The sequence below is a fragment of the Rattus norvegicus genome, chromosome 10, assembly GCF_036323735.1.
Source record: "Rattus norvegicus strain BN/NHsdMcwi chromosome 10, GRCr8, whole genome shotgun sequence".
Classification (NCBI taxonomy): domain Eukaryota; kingdom Metazoa; phylum Chordata; class Mammalia; order Rodentia; family Muridae; genus Rattus; species Rattus norvegicus.
The window spans coordinates 28,794,058-28,811,090 of record NC_086028.1 but is presented as its reverse complement, the minus strand read 5'-3'; the positions used below and the strand labels follow the sequence as shown (position 1 = coordinate 28,811,090).

Sequence of the window (17,033 nt, the reverse complement as noted above, 5' to 3'; positions counted from 1 at the left end):
GCTACTGAGTTCTACTTTGATCTTGGGCATCAGCTTTGTGACCCTGGGCTTGTTGCTGTGCCTCTCTGGGCCTCCAATCTCATGTGTGGAAAAGAACACAGTTAAGTGAGATGAATGGGGTGTACTGAACACAACACCTGAGAAACTCCATAGTAACATAGCCCCCCTGAGTCCAACCTACAGAGGCTCTGATCCAGTAAATCAGATGGAATCAGGTTCTATATGTTACATCAGACCCCAGGAGACTCTGAAGGGCTGGATCACAATGGAGACCTTGAAAGTCATTGGTCAGAGCATCTCTTGGACCCCTTTAGAGCCCAGCATCCTTAAATGTTGCTAGTTTGAATCTTCCCCAGCTACCAGTGGTGTGAGATGGTATGACTTCTCTCCGTATCGTCTGCTTCAAGTTGTCAAGTCTACCTTCGGGGTCTTCCCTTGGCTTTTCTGTTCACGCCTGTTGAGATCCTGTCCTCCTAGTCTCTGGGGCCCTTCATGTCCATGCAATAGCAGCAAAAGGTCATCTATGTCCCCAGCCCACAGTGTTCTCAGAGCTTGCTTCTCCTCTCCTACCAGTGGAAATTCTGATTAGCTATGCCACAATCACCTGGGAGCCCTCCAATATGTTGTCTTTAAATGAGCCCGATGAGTATCCTTCCATGGAAGCCAACAGATGAGGTAATCCATGTAGGGGAGCTGTGGGTTTACAGTGGCTGCAGAAAGGTAGTCCAAAACTCAGTCAGAAGGCACACAATCCATGCTTGCTTTCTCACTAATTTAAGAGCACCAGAGCAAGATGGAGCTGTAGTTCCTCTAGGTAACAACATCCGGTGAGAAGTAGTATGTTAGGCAATAGGAGCTCTTTGGGTTTTTTGGGGTTGTTGTTGTTGTTGTTGCTGTTGTTGTTGTTGTTGTTTTGGTTTTGGTTTTGGGTTTTTTTTTTTTTTGACATCTGAAGATGATTCCTAATTCTAAATTTTCCATCAAGGACTTTTGACTCAGAGAAGGCAGAAGCAGATGTGCGGAAGGCTATGCCGGACAAGCAGGAAAGTGTAGGTAGGAGTATCTCCCAATCCAGCCAGACTCTCAGGTGCCTGGGTGCCATGAGATTTCCATAGCTGTTTTTGTTTTCTCCATAGGAGAGAAGGGTTGGGATTCCTTCTAGAAGGAGGGAAAGTAGACATGGCCCTACAGGACCCTGCTCTGAGGCCCCATTGTTTTTCTTCCTCCCTTATTTTCATTTTTGGGAGCAGGGTTGGGCCACCTGCAGCGAAGGCTCCTGCAGAGCCCTCCCCACGTGTGCTAGCCCACTCATCTCTCTCCACCCTTTCCCTGTGGCCTCAGACTAAGTTGCGCCAGGGACCAGTGATCACTTATTCCGGATCAGAAATGCGTGTCATCAAACAAGAACCTCTTTCTTCGGCCCCTGGAAATGAGCCAGGGAGTGACAGAGAATCTAGACTAGAATATAGAAGGGTTTCTATCTTGTTGACCATGTATTATGTCCAAGAGAACCTCCAGCTGCTTAGTATGACAATGAAGACCAGCTCCCAGCAGAGGGGAGACAGCCTGGTCAAGGTCTGATGAAGTGGCAGGACTCCTGAGGGAGTGTGTGTTTCAGTATGGGATGTGAGGAGGGGCAGTAGGAAGTGCCAGGCAGCCAACTAGTGGCTGGGACTAGAGGGCTGTTTAGAAAACACTGGAAACTTGCCTTGCTCCAAATCTTTCTTCCGCCTTTTAAAATGCTGAAAGGCACTAGGAAGCCATTATTGAACCAACTGCTCTCCCCTCTAAATAAATGAAGGTCAGTTTCAAAGAAACAGTTGTGCTCCATATAGTACTGAACCAAATAGCGACTGATTGGGCACTTCTCATTCAAATCGTAGCTGAGGAATTTCCACCTATTGTGAGCACAAGTGAGAATGAGGGTCTCAGGACCTAGAACAGAGTCACCCCCATGGATGTGTGTGAATCCTCCAACTCAGCCTTTGAGATTCCTTCAAGGAAAGCAATTGCTTTGAGAACTCCGAGGGAAAAAATTAAAAGTAGAATCCTTCCCAAAAGAAGGAAATATTACTGAGGTAACATACTTTTGGCCATGTATTAAATGTTTAACCAAAGACTTCTTAAAGTACCTACTATGTGTATGTCCCTGCTTCTGTACTAGAAGCTGAATTTTTGAACTAAAACTCAACATGGACTGTATGTGCCTACTCAACATATGGGTATTGAGTACATATTTTGTATAGACATTCTACTGGGCATCTTATGACATTACCCCCAATATCCCTGGCAGATATGCAGTGTGTGGTAACTGCTACCTCTTCGTATATGACTATACCGAAGTTCAATGCAGTTAGATCCTTACCCAGGGTCACACAGCATGTCAGTGACAAGTCCAAGGACTGAGTCCGGCTCTGTCAGAAAAGACCATACCTCATACGCCGCACCTGGCCCTTTCTGTTCACTGATAGCAATGGGCTATCATAGCGAATGTTCACCGTAAACCACCCTGTCACCACTCTGTCAGAAGACAGGAAGGACAAAGTCATTGTAAAATCCTGTCCATGCCTGATAGGAGAAAGAAAAAGTCCAACTGATAAAGTGTCAGCTCAGACCACCCACGTTCAAACTTAAAGCTAGGTTTTCTCCAAGCCTACTGCATTGTGGGTGCTGAGTATCCATAGGAACAAGGCTCTTGCCCATCAGTCAGCTAAGCTGAAGGAAAGGTTGGGAGGAAACCCGCCTTCCTTCGAGGTCTGTGGGTCTCATCTTTAACCATGCATGCGTCCACTAAGTAAATATTTATTTACCACATGGATACTATATCTGGGAATTTTCCTAGAGAAACTATGCTAAGGAAGAAAATTAAGCACCATGGAACGTACTTCAAATGAGGCAAACATGTATTTGAAAAAAAACACAAAAGGAAACACAAATGCATCTGCGATGAGAGACTAGAATCTAATAGGGATCAGTATATCATGAGGTCCCAGGGGAGTAACATGCAGGTAGAAGGCTGAAGAGTGCAGCTTACAGTAGCTACTTTGGTAATGTTGGGAGGAAAGAGATCCATGCAGTGGGAAAGTCTCCTGTAGTAGGGAATGATGGTGAACTCCCAGAGCTTAGGATGAGAACAGGCATGGGTAAGACAGACTGCAGACAAGGACAGAAGCCTGGCCATGATGGGACGTTGGGAGCCATATTACAGAATTTAATTTGGGGATTTTGTACTTGGGGTTAGGTTTCTATTTAGGTGGTGGTGGTGGTTGTTTTTGTTTGTTCTTTGATACAGGGTCTTAGGTAGCCCATTCTGCCGAAAACCTGGCTATGTAGCTGAGGATGACCTTGAACTCCTGATCCTCCTGCCTTCACTTCCCAAATGCTGATGTTACAGACATGCACCACCACATCTGGTTTATGCACTGCTTGGATAAAACCTGGGACTTTGTGAACACCAGGCAGGCACCAACAGAGCTACATTTTCAGGCCTAGATTTTTTCTTAACTGTGTTGGCAACTATGGAAGGAGTTGAAGCACACCGAAGCTCTCTCTGAATCCTATCCCGAAAATGCTGTAGGGCTGAAGAGATGGTTCAGCAGGTAAGAGCACTTGCTGCTCTTACAGAGGACCACAGCTTGATTCCCAGCACCCACTCGCATGGAGCTGCTCAGAACCACCAACTCCAGCAGGCGATCTGATGTTCTTGCTCTCTTCTGGCCTCAAGAGCATCTACACACACACACACACACACACACACACACACACACACACACACACACCACATCATATATATGCAAGGATTTTGGAAGAGGCCACTCTGGCCAACATATAAAACAGACTGGATATGGGACCAGTAAGAGGTCTCAAAAGTGTTGTGAACAGAAACAGTGATTTAGATCATGCTGATGACAATGGAAGTAGCAAGAAGCAGACATATTTGAGGACTTGGTATGGGATGGCATAGGAAGGCTAATGGGAAAAGTATGTCCAGAATAACCCAGATGTTGGCAGAGAACCACCTGGGTATCACTTGTTGAGCTGGAGGATGTGGGGAACAGGGAGGGCTGAGCAGAAGCAACAGGATTCCTTCCAGAGACTTCCTCAGACAATGTCCAGGCCTGGTTAACCATCACAATGGGTAGGATCTTATTATGATTTGGGCAAAAAACATCTGACCTAAGGCCAAGAGTCCCTGTAAGCAGCCCCAGATACCCATGAGAGACATCTGACAGGAACAGTTTTAACAGCCCAAACCTTGGGCCCCAGAAGAAACCCATCATATCAGAATCTCTTGTGAGGCCAAGAATCTTCAGCCCTTAACAAGTTTTCCTGGGTGAATTTTCATACATCCAGCACAACCTAGTCCTCCTAGGCAGCCATAGATCAGATACCTTATAGAAATCCAAAAAAGTATATGCTTAAGGTTCCAATGTACAACCAGAAGTATCCTCAGTCCTACTCAGGACTTTGGTCCAATCCATGGGGAGGAGGGGAGGAAGGGACGGCAGTGTGCCCTGGATGGTGGTGTCTTTGAACTAGAGCCCCTGACTATGGAAACAGGATGAGCATTATGGAAGCATCCTCACCACACAGGGCATAGTGTGTAGAGCTGCAACCCTAAAGGCAAGTCATGTCATCCTTGTCTCCACAGATGAAAGCCACCAAGTTCAGAGAGGCTCAATAACTTGCCCAAGGTCACACACCTAGTAAATGGTAGACTCCATCAGACTCTGCGCTGGTAATCAGTGAACATTCATTGTACCATCCCTATTGTTAGAATACTGCTTCCCCAGAATTTGTCAGAGATCCGATGCTCAAAGTTTCCACTGGCTCATGGCAAAATGAGAAAAACATTGTGTTCTTTCAAAAACTGAAATGTATTCAATCTAAATGACTGTCCTTTCAATCCAAAGACTATATCCTTTCTATTTTAAGGCATCAAAATAGCATTTCTAGATGGAACGATGATAATGAATGGTAATAGTTGTGTGTAGGGTGGGGGGGTAAAGTCCTATTTGATAACATTTTTTAAAAAATAGCAACCCTCTGTCAGTTGCCTCTTTAAAAAAGAACTCTGAAATTTGAGTTTCCTAAGATTTTGGAGTCACAGACAATACATAAATAATGGGGAAAGGAAGGAAAGAAGGGAGAAAGGAAGGAGGGCTGGAGTCAACCTCAGTCTTCCAACCAAACCAAGTGGGCTGGGAAGAGGATCCAGGAGAGAAGGATAGCCTGTGCATAAGAATAGACCAGGTATACAGACAAGAGCCAATGGTGGAGGTGGCCAAGTCTGCTGGGGCACAGAGGATGATATAAGTACCAGAGGGTCACCAAGGGCCCCATGAAGGCTTTATGTGAGTATGTGTGAAGCTGTAAAAAATCATGGATGACTGCCAACCTCCATCTGGAAATTGCTTTCTCCCATATCTGCAGGCCTTGTCTTCAGCCATTGTATTCCCTGACCACCTCAGATGATACACTACTGACCCCGATACTTTATACCTTGACACTTTGTTCTGGGGGTAAGAGTTACCCCACAGCCTCTGCCCTGTCTTCTCTCCATAAGCATGTGAGGTAGCTTTTGAAAATATCCCTGTTGCACAGTTAGGGATATGAACTCAGGAGAGATGGGGGAGCTTTGCTTCAGATGAGTTGGCTGACCGTGAATTCAAATCCAAGTCATCAGATGGGCTTCTCATTAAAGAAATGTTGGGTGGAAGTGTATGACCAAAACACAGAAACTTCTATTCTTAGAAGGAGGAAAGAAAGGGCAGATGGCCACTGGTCACAACCTCACGAAGATACAAAGATCATAAAAATAATTGGGTCGTTTCCTGGCAAAATGAACCGAAACCTCTCTTTTACTGTTGACACTTTTGGAAGACTTTTCAACTTCATGGCTTATGGTTGCTAATAACAAGCACATTTCATCAGATTTCTAGCAAATTTTAGAAAAGACATATTTAGAAAAACGTCTCCCCAGTGTTGTTTCTGGCTTCTTTACCTTTGAGACTGGATTTACCGCCTCCATCCACCTTCAAATGATGCCTGCACCACAGGACACTTCTCCATCACGGGTCATCCTATGCCCTTCCCTTGATGTCCCAGGCCAGGCAAGCTGGCATTGTGGATAGGAGTATTTCTAGACTCTGTGTTCCGCAGCAACTGGCTGGTGATGACCTAGCTATGCAGAAGGAAAGGCTATGAAGTGCATACATTGAGTGAAGAGAATTGCAACCGGACAGAATGTAGTCAGAGTCTAATGGCCCTTGTACCAACACCTGCAAAAGGGAAGGCAAAGTGGGGGGAAGGACCACTCAGCAAAACAGAGGGGTCTCTGTTGATCTCAGTTAACGGACCTCATTTTGGAAAACTACGTAATGGTCTTGGGTCTCTGAGGTTTCTTCCTAGGTTTTAGAAAATCCATCTTTTCAGAATTTACCTGAACACACATGTTCTTGAGGGTTTCATCCTTCCAATGACCAGGTTGGCAATCAAATAAAACCCCTCCTCAAAGCAGACAGGTACATAGGAAGTCAAGGCTAACCAATTATTCTGAAATGCAGTTATTATTATGTTGAAAAGCAAATTGATTGTTGAGTAGGAAAGGCGCTCCTTAGCATATTAAATAAAAAAGGTCTGGCAGCCAGTCAAATAAGCAAGGACTGTAATTTGGAAGTGGTGACAAGTGGAAACATTTCATGAGCTCTGCAACAAATAGAACAAGATGGTGTAGACCTGACTTCTATTAGTGACAGCCCCTGAAGAGTTGTCTGTGGCCCCTGACCTGTACTACTCCGTATGTGTGTGTGTGTGTGTGTGTGTGTGTGTGTGTGTGTGTGTGTGTAAGTAAAATCTTAGGATCACAGACAATTTAGACTGTGTCATAGCACTTTCTGTTGTATGGCGACTTTTAGCAATTGATTTGGTAAGCTTTTCTTTTTCTCTCATACATAACATACATAACATCCTGACCACAGTTTCCCTTCCCTCCACTCCTCCCTGTCTCCCCTGCTCCATTTCCCTTCAGAAAAGAGGAGTACCCCCAGAAATATCAACCAAATGGGGCATAACAATATGCAATAAGACTAGGTACAAACTATTATATCAAGGCTAGACAGAGCAACCCAGGAGGAGGAAAAGAGTTCCAAGCTCAGGCAAAAAAGTCAGAGACAGCCCCTACTCCTACTGTTAGGAGTCTCACAAGAAAACCAAGCTATTTGACCACAACCTATATAGAGGAACCTAGGCAAACCCAGGCAGGCTGTGACTGTTAATTCTATGAACCCTATTTAGTTGATTCTGTGGGCAGTGTTCTTATGCTATCCTTGACCCCTCTGGCTCCTGTAATCCTTCTTTCCCTCTTCCTCAAGATTCCTAATCTCTAGCTAATGTTTAGCTGTGGGTCTCTGCATCTGTTCCTATCTGTTGCTGAATGAGGCCTCTCTGATGACAATTATGCTAGGCTCTTGGTCTATGAGTATAGCAGAATATCATTAGAAATTATTTCATTGGCTTTTCTTAATTTTGATTAAGTCAGAAGAATGAAAAAAATGAAAAAAATCAGTTTCTTCCAGTGCCAGAGTTCACATACGCCCAGTACACTCTCCCCTCCACAGTGAAACCACTGGTAAATTTACTACTGGTATTTAGCCTTTGATATGTTCAATTTTATTGAGCAATCAATTTAAAGCATAGGAAAATATAATGTGATGTTATAAACAAAGTTGGTTAAATATAGGTCTATTCATTCATTGTGACACAGCCATATCTGCACAAGAAAGGCAAGTCTTTGATTAATGTGCAATCCCACTTTTATTTTTATTACGTTTTATTTATTTTGTGTGGTAGGGAGGTACATGTGCTAGAGAGCAGAGGTCAGAGGACAACTACAGAAGTCAGTCATTTCCTGCCCACTCAGGCAGCAGAGATGGAACTCAAGTAATCAGCCCTTGCAGAAGGCACTTTACCTACTGAGCCATCTTGCCAATCAGCAGTCCCACTCTCAAAAACAAGGAACTGGTCTGAGGAGATGACTCAGTGGGTGAAGGGCTTGGTGAAGAAGTGTGAGAATATGGGTTTGGAACCCTAGAACTCATGTAAAGCCAGACTCAGTATGTCCCGCCTATCACCCAATGCTTGTGCAGCAAGGTAGATAATCGAGGCACAAGAATCATGGGTCAGCTAGCCTGGTAAGCACAGAACTTAGCAAGAGACCCTGTCCCAAACAAGGTGTGGAGGGAAAGGACCATGCCAGAGGTTGTTTTCAGACCTAAACACACACACACACACACACACACACACACACACACACTCACACACACACACACACACACACACACACACTCATTCACCCACTCACTCATGACCCATGCACACATGCATTCCCCAAAAAAGCAAAAACTAAAGCTTTTGCCTACTCACTTCCAGGGGCCACTTTAAAGAGAAGTAGGAGTAGACTATTAACTTTTTCTATCCTCTTACGAGTTCCCATACTGCAAAAAAGGAAACAGTCCATTTGTAATTAAAGACATCAGATTAAGAACATTAACAGGATGGAAATCAGGTTTTAATAGAGTTATTGTTTGGATGTCCATGCTGTCTAATGAGTTCAGAAGAAAAACCATCAAAAGAAAAGGTTTCCATCTATCCTTGGCCGTTTCTTTAACCACGAGCATGTGCCCGTTCACAATCCACCTTATTTGAGACTGGGTCAATCATGTTGTTTGCGGTTGTGTACTCAGGCTATCTGGTCCTCCAAGTTTCTGAGGACTTCCTCTCTCTATGTCCTATCTTGTCATAGGGTCACTGTGATAACAGTTCATAGCTGCCTCAGCCACCTTGATACGGGTACTGAGGATTTGAACTCAGATCCTTGGACAGCAAACATTAGCTCATCATTTTCACTGTAATTTTGCTCCTATACCTGCTCGCTGCTTCTCAGCCTTGGGAACACTTACAAATGCTCCTGGTTCTTCCTGACGCTGCTACAGCCCTGTCCACTCTTCCATTCAAAAAAAAAAAAAACACGGCAGATATTGTTTGGAATTTTTTTTCCTCTCGTATTCTTTTCAAAATGAGAATTCTTCTCACAATTCTCAACAGCAAATAGTCATTCATTCATACATAATATCATAAATGAGAAAGACAAGAAAAGTAGACTTTCTCATAAAACGGCTCAGCCTTTGGTCATTAATAAACAATGGAAATTTATTGCTCATGGCTTTAGAGGCCGGGAGAGTCCAAGATCAAGATTGTTGTGGATTCACTCCCAGCCCTCACAGATAGCAGCATCCACGAGGAAGAGCACCAGTGAGCTCCCCCAGGTCTCTTCCAGGAGGACACTAATCCCAGTCATAATGGCTTTGTTCCTGTGACCTTCTCTTCCCAGCCACCCTTCCCAGTGTTACTGACAGGAACTTTTAACATGCAAATTAGAAGATAGCAAAACTCAGGCATCCAGACCACAGGACCATACTTTTCTATGGACTTTCCAGGACTGTGTGTGTGTGCCCGTGTGTGTCTGTGTCTCTGTGTGTGTGTATGTGTGTGTGTGTGTGTGTGTGTGTGTGTGTGTGTGGTGTCTGTGTATCTGTGTGTGTGATGTGTGTCTGTGTATTTGTGTGTCTGTGTGTCCCTGTTGTGCGTGTCTGTGCATCTATGTGTGTCTGTGTGTCTGTGTGTTTGTGTATCTTTGTGTATGTCTGTGCATCCGTGTGTTTGTGTGTGTGTGTGCGTGCGTGTGTGTGTGTGTGTGTATCTGTGTGTGTGATGTGTATCTGTGTATTTGTGTGTCTGTATGTCCATGTTGTGTGTGTGTGTCTGTGCATCTATGTGTGTCTGTGTCTGTGTGTTTGTGTATCTGTGTGTATATCTGTGCATCTGTGTGTCTGTGTGTCCATGTGTCTGTGTCCGTGTGTGTGTGTGTGTGTGTGTGTGTGTGTGTGTGTGTGTGCATGTATGTGTCAGAGATCGCATTACCCCAGGCTTTTTTCAACACTCATCACACACAGAATTCTTGCTATACCTCAGTATAAATCCTCAGTCTTCTCATTTTCTTTCTTTGTGTTTTTTCTTATCTTTTCGGGTTCTATAACAAAAGATACCATAACATGCCTAGTTAACCTCATTACATAAGCAGACCGTTTAAGTAAATAGGCAATGCACACACACAAGGCTACTTGGCTCACAAGGTATGAGTGTACAGTAAGAGTATGTCCCTCCCATATCCCTAGCCCTGATCATCCCTTTTCACTGGTTTCTGGTATATCTTTTCAGGATTATTCTATGTATATGGATGAAATGTGTTCATATGTCCCTTTCCATGGAAATAGCGTTCTATAAACACTATGTCACACCTGCTTTCTTCATTATACAGTGTATGTGGCTGACCTTTCCACTCCTGTAAAAGCAGAGCAGCCTTGTTCATAGCTGCATACTATTCTCTTTTCTCCAACTAGATCCCTGCCGAAAGCATTCAGGTGCCTCTACCGTTTTTGCTTTTACAAAATCATATTCTTACTTCCACGTATACTTCACCATCTTCTACCTTGGTAAGTTTGTATACTATAAAACCCTTGAAATGAAAGTGGAAATACTCAGGGAGGGAGGCACAGGTAAGACAGGATCTCATGGAGTCCAGGCTGATCTTGAACTTGATATGAAGCTGAACTTCTGATCCTCCTGCCTTTACCTCCTGAGTACTGAGGCTAAAGATGTGTGTCACCAGTTTTATGCAGTACTAGAGATGGAGCCTGGGGCTTTAGGCATGAAAGGTAAGTGTTCTACCAACTTAGCTAAATCCCAGGCCACAAGAAGCTGCTTTTGAACTGAGAGCTCCTTTGCTGTTCAGGGGTCCAGAAATTCTCAGGTGTCAAAGTAACAAGTCAGCATCCTCACTGGGACTCCCAGACAGCTTGAATGCCTCCGATCCTTCCAGTTACGTTAGTACAGCTTCCCGGAGTCCAAGCCGGACTTCCGCCCTCTTGGAATGCAGCAGCCTTCTGCCAAGGAAGCAGAAGCCTGGAATGTGTGCATTTCACCCAAAAGCTAGGAGTAAAACGCAGCAGCCTATGGTGCAAAACAGATTCAACTTTTCACTTGGCACCCAAGTCCATCACGGTCCACACCAGTGGCCCCAGGCTCCAGAAGTGGCGTCCCAATTTAAAAACATGAGGAAGTAAAATTCTCATCCCGGGCTGATGTTCTGCCTGAATTGACAGTGTTTGCCTAGTAGGAACTGAGTTTCATTCCCAGTACCAAATGGCCGAAGAGTGGTAGTTCAGGTCTACAATCCCAACATCAGTGAGGTGGGGGCAGAAGGACCAGTCAGCTAGCCGGGGAGTTTGAGGTCAGCCTGGTCTAGAGACCAAGGAATAAGAAAATGCTGTATTTGTAACCCCCAGTATCAAGGGGCTGTGTGAGTAAGAAAAGACTCCTAGGGCATCCATACCCACCCCACCCCACCGTGAGGGCCTGAGTGGCCGGAATGCAGTGGATAGTCTATATTTAGGCAAGAGGATGACACGCGCACTCCACATTTTACTTTCAGTATTTAAGCTGTCCCCCGAAGAGCTTAGCCTCACATGCTGGACACTCACTTAAACACAGCTCCGCTCCTTGTAAAGGGGGCTTTTCAAGACATGGATGGGATATGGCTGGGCAAGGGCGTAATTTGATTTTGACCTTGAACTGCTGATTGGGAAAGAGAAGCAGGGTTATTTTCAGACCACACTAAATGTAGAGTTGTCGGGACCGGCTGCTAGATGGACTGGGAAGAGGTAAACTTTGACACACTCCCACAAAACCAGGATTTCAGACTATGCTGAGGCAAGAGCCCAGCCAATGGAGACTCAGATCCAGACTAGGGAGCCAGTCTTGTCATTGTCACCATTGCTACCCAGATACTCCTTACCTTGGTGAAGGGGGCAGTGCCCCCTCCTCAGAGACAGCCTCTCTTCTTTAAGTTCCCTGGCTGCCTAGAGTAATAGCAAAACCAGAGTGGAAAAGTCAAACAAATCCAGGTCTTTAGTCCTGTCTCCACCCTATCTCACTGAACCTTGACTAATCCATCTATTAAAGGGGACTGAATCATCCCCCTTGGAGGAGTGCAGTGAGGAATTGGTGAGAAATATACAGGAAGAATTCAGCCAGGCCAAAACACTAGTACATAACCCACAGGCATCAGCTATTAACACAGGAAGACTCAAGTTGAGCCTCGGCCTAGGAAAGATGGTAACAACCTGTCCATATTGCTAAGGCCACCATGGATCCTAAAACAGGAATACATCTTTGGACAAAAGGGGGGTAAATGGTGGTGTTTCAAGCCCATAGTACCAGCACTAGGGTTTGGTAAAGGAACCAAGTTGTGTCCCTAGGACCTACATAGGGGCAGGGGAGAGGACCTATAACTACAAGTTGCCCTCTAATCTGCACATGCGTACTTTTGTGTAGATGCTCACACAAACACTAAACTAATTAATTAATTTTACAGCAAAACCGAACCGTTAGTGCTGTAAATTAGTCTAATCTGTCTGAGATGCTCCACATTTATTATCTCAGTGATATCAACCAGGTGACCCTTCTTGGCAAAGAACAGCGGAAGTCTGGCACCGTTTCTTCCGCGTGTCTAAGGTTTATTCTATTTATTAAATCAAAGTATAATCCTCTCCTAAAAACATCAAATCGTAGGCTAATAAATTAACTGGAAGCTTTTTCTCAGCGTCTGTCTGCTTCTTACTCTCTGTACAAAAGTAATTGTATCATCACTTTCAACCTCAGAATTGGTTCACTTAAACCACAAATGTTCCTCCAACCCAAATGAGCCCAGGGTCTGGCATGGTAATATGTAAATAAATAAGGCTTTTTAATTAAGTCAACTTCTTGGCTCCTGATTTCAAGGCCTGGCTCAGGAAGTCAGAGCAATGGAGGTAGAAAATGGGTAAGAGGGAAGAAGGAAAGACTCAGCCTCTCTGTTTCACCCCAGGCTTAGAAGGACCCAGAATATTCTGCTTCTGGCTGTCCTAAGAATTCTGGCCTTGAGCAATCTCCTCTGGGATTCAACAGCATCATCAGCAACTTGTTCCAGTGGTGGATGCTGAGGCCTACCCAAAGGAACTAAGTCAGAACTGTAGGTGCAGTCAAGAATATCTGGGTTCCTCCCCCTAGAGGCTACATTGATGAAGGCCCAAGAACCAACAATGAAGTATGGTTAGGCCACACCCCCTGAATCTGCTCCTATTCAAAGCAACTCAACACAGCTCAGAAGCTGAGGGACCATATTCTGACTACTACAGTTGACACATACTCCTTTACTGTCACAGCATGAGTATTAAGTTCCTCATGAGATGAGAAAAGCACTGTTTAGCATTTAAACAATGTTCACCATGCCATCCCTATAGAAAATGACTGGGAGCAGAGCTTGAACTGGACCAGCCTGATACCGAATTCTACCTTCTTAAGAATAACTTCCCCCAACCAGTAACGATGAAAAATACAAAAAGTGAATGTCCTTGTTAGGGTTATTTTTGCAATGATGAAACCATACCCAAAACTAAGTTGAGGAGAAAAGGATTTATTTGACTTATACGTCCAAAACATAGCTCATCATTAAAAGAAGTCAGGACCTAAACTCAAGAAACAAGTAGAAAACTGGAGGCGGAAACTGATGCAGAGGACATGGAGGGATGCTACTTAGTGGCTTGCTCCTCATGGCTTGCTCGACCGGCTTTCTTAAAGAACCATAGGATCGCCAGTCCATGATGGTACCACTTGCAACAGGCTTGCTCTCACATCATATCACTAGTTAAGAAAACTCTCTACAAGCTTGCCTACAGCCCAGTCTTATGGAGGCATCCTCTCAGTTGAAACTCTCTCCTTCCTCTCTGATGACACTAACATCTCCAATTGACATAAAACTAGCCAACACAGTGAACCAGTGAGATGCCTCATTGGGTAACGGCACCTACCATCAACTCTGAAGACTTAAGCTCGGTCCTCATGACCCACATGGCAGAAGGAGAGAACTGAGTCTTGCAAGTTGCCTTCTAACAGAGATGGGGGAGCACAAATCAATAAACCAGCACTCCCCAAAGGACCAAACTATGAGCCTTGTCATCACTTAGTGTTCCTTGGTCATCTGTTCTGACATTCTTGGGCCCCCACTTCTCACCTATAAGCCAATAATAATAATGCATTCATATCCAGCTTGTTGTGAGAGTTAATCAGGACACCAAAGACAATCATCTCTAACCCAGTCCCTAGAGCACAGTAAAGACTAATGAGCTGTTGGTTTTCTTGTTTCTCCTCCACTATCAAAACTACCCCATCCAGGGTTGATTCTCTGAGAGTGGTGTTTATTGACCAATTAGCTAATATGATGAGTTAATCCTCACGGAGGTGTGAATTTATGATAATGGTTTTCTGTGTTAGCCTCCAAATACCATTTGCCTCACAACCTGGGGCCTTACGGTTTTACCATTAAGGTATGATTAAGGATGGAAATAAAAGGAGGGGTGAATGCAGAAAGACTCTCCTGCACAGGGAGACTTTTCCCCACTTCTAATCATTAACCATCAGGTCTCCAGAATCAGAGTGAGAGAATCCCCAGGGATTAGCAACCAGACAAGAAAGGGAGTATGCCTTTAAAGCTGCAAGTGGCTATTTAAAAAAAGAAGAAGAAGCTCAGGCATCTGGGTTTTAGGATAGGTGTGAACAACACCAGATTGAAATCAAAGACTGATGGGTCATTTGCCAGTGTTTAATACAATTGCTTGAAATCTGTGGAGTTGAATGTAATAAGGCTTCATTAAAAAGTAGTTATAACAACTAATAAGACCCTAATTAAATTAGCTTTCACTGGGCAAGCTGCTTGTGCGGTCCTAATTAGGTTATTTGCTGCCATTGGCTGTGCCTGAAGACAAAAGGTGGCTGGGTTGTGTCTTCAGTGATACTTGGAAAGCTGGGCCTCAGGCTGTGCAAGACACAGTGAGAAAGCCCTCATTGGCCAGGAATGTAGCTCCATATGTAGATTGCTTGGCCAGCATGCATGAAGTCCTGGGTTAATCCCTAATACTGCATGAACTGAGCACGGAGGTACATGTGTATAATCCTGGCACTCTGGAGATGAAGGCAGAAAAATTAGAAGTTCACGGTCATCCTCAGCTATGTAGAGAATTTGAAGCCCTCCTGAGTTATATGAGACCCTCTTTCAAAGTGAATGAGTAAAAAGACACACAAAGAGGCCATCCATTTTGGAACAACCAAGCCTCAATAGCTCCCAAAATAACCATGGTACTAGGCCAGAGTGAGCCTATTCCTCTGAAGAGCTGATGGTGAAGACAGAAGGTGCAGTTAATGCCAAGGCTTCCCTGGTAGATGAGGAAACTGCACTCCTTTGAGACAAGAATATCCTCCTGTCCTGTCTTCTGGAACTAGGACAGATCAGGGACTCCCATGCTGACCTCCACTTGGGAAATGAGAGAAAAACAAGAAGGGATGGATTCTCAGAGGCTCTAGCTAGCTAGTTGGTTGGTTGGTTGGTTGGTTGGTTGGTTGGTTGGTTGGTTGGTTGTAGAGAGAGAAAGAATAAGACTATGCCTCTGTGTGTGTGTGTGTGTGTGTGTGTGTGTGTGTGTGTGTGTGTGTGTGTACATATTTGTGATGCAAATACATTGCTGAAGGAGTCTACTCACTGTGACCACCACACCCTTCCTGGGACATAACGATAGTCTGGCTGGTGCCCTGCTGTGCTGCCATGGGTGACTGTTGAAGTTCCGCACATGTAGGAGCATCTGTCACATTTGGAGTCTAACTTACGGCATTACTTATTTTTCTTATTGATGTGATTAAAAAAACAGAGAAAAGTGACTTAAGGAAGGCTTATTTTGACTCCCAATTTGAGGATGCACTCCCAGCCTGAGACATCAACGGCTAGGATATCAAATGAATGCCGATGCCCAGACGGCTTTCTCCTTCGCATCCAGCCTAGGCCCGCAGCCCACTGTACCACCCACAAGTGGCATGCATCTTCCAACCTCAGTCAGTCTAACCTAGAAAATCGCTCACGTTTCTGCCCAGAGGCTTATCTTCTAAGTGATTCTAGAGCCTGTTAAGTTGAGTGACAAAATTAACCATCACACCTACCTCGTGTGCCTTTGCGCTTTGTCCCTCACTGTCTGTACTGTTGAAGTCCCTTGTTTTTGGTTATTCTTCTAGACAAGGGTCCCTCCTGGGCCCATTACTTGATCTCTCTTCACTTCTACTCCTTGCCTATCAAGGGGTGGCGCTTTACTTACCTCACTGTGTCAATAAGAGGTAGTCAGGTAACCTGTGAATGGCTTACTTATACCCTTCCAGCCAGAGGAGCAGTGATGTCCCCTGATCAGACATACCTGAAGCTTCTACACCTGGGGCCCATTTTACACTTCCCCCTCTCTATCATATATTCTAGTTTTGTTTGCTCTTGATTTTTGACAGCATAGGGTATCAGATATCCCAGGCTTACTTCAAACTTGCCGTGAAGCCAAGGTTGGCCTGGACCTCCCAATTCTCCTACCTCTGCCTCCTGTAAGCTGGGATTGTAAGCACGGACCTCCACACCCAGCTCTGCACCATGACTTCCTGCAGCTGTAATGTGGATTCTCCTTTGCAAATCTGCCACAATGCTCCGGGGAGGGGCCTCTACCTCTCCTGTGCTTTCTCTGCCCAGTGACACCCCTACTTTACCACTCAGGGCTCAGGTGAGCTTTCGGGTGTCCATCTCCCTTAGGATACAGGGCCTCACCTTGCAGAATCCCACAGTAAGGACTCATAACATAGAAGGAAGGCAATCAAAAGAACTACAAGGAAGGGGCAAGACTGGTTACAACATCTGTCCAGCTTTGGAGCCAGCTGCAGTATGGACATCCAGTATTTTGACAGATTCCTTATCGGATCAAATCTCCTAGACCTTCTCTTAGACTGACCTTGTCACTTCCTCATATAGTCCAGTTTTAGCAAGAACCTAGATAATCAGTCTAAACGTAAAGTCTACA

The 17,033-nt window shown here is 44.7% G+C and overlaps 1 protein-coding gene and 1 long non-coding RNA gene across 7 annotated transcripts in view; one reads left to right on the top strand and one right to left on the bottom strand.

Annotated features, from left to right (window-relative positions):
• Adra1b (adrenoceptor alpha 1B) overlaps positions 1 to 17,033 on the top strand; it is a 118,371-nt gene that overhangs the window by 63,741 nt on the left and 37,597 nt on the right. The window contains exon 4 of one of the 4 annotated variants that reach the window (XM_063268387.1): positions 986 to 1,053. The exons of 2 other annotated variants lie outside the window; for them this stretch is intronic. In XM_063268387.1, the coding sequence (XP_063124457.1) occupies positions 986 to 1,053 (68 nt within the window). Of the gene's footprint in view, positions 1 to 985; positions 15,668 to 17,033 lie in introns of those variants that run through there. One more of the 4 variants, XM_063268388.1, reaches the window with a different exon arrangement.
• LOC108352076 (uncharacterized) overlaps positions 1 to 17,033 on the bottom strand; it is an 86,361-nt gene that overhangs the window by 51,682 nt on the left and 17,646 nt on the right. The window contains exon 3 of one of the 3 annotated variants that reach the window (XR_005490143.2): positions 9,948 to 10,090. The exons of the other annotated variants lie outside the window; for them this stretch is intronic. This is a non-coding gene — a long non-coding RNA (uncharacterized LOC108352076). Of the gene's footprint in view, positions 1 to 9,947; positions 10,091 to 17,033 lie in introns of those variants that run through there. 3 annotated transcript variants of the gene reach the window in all.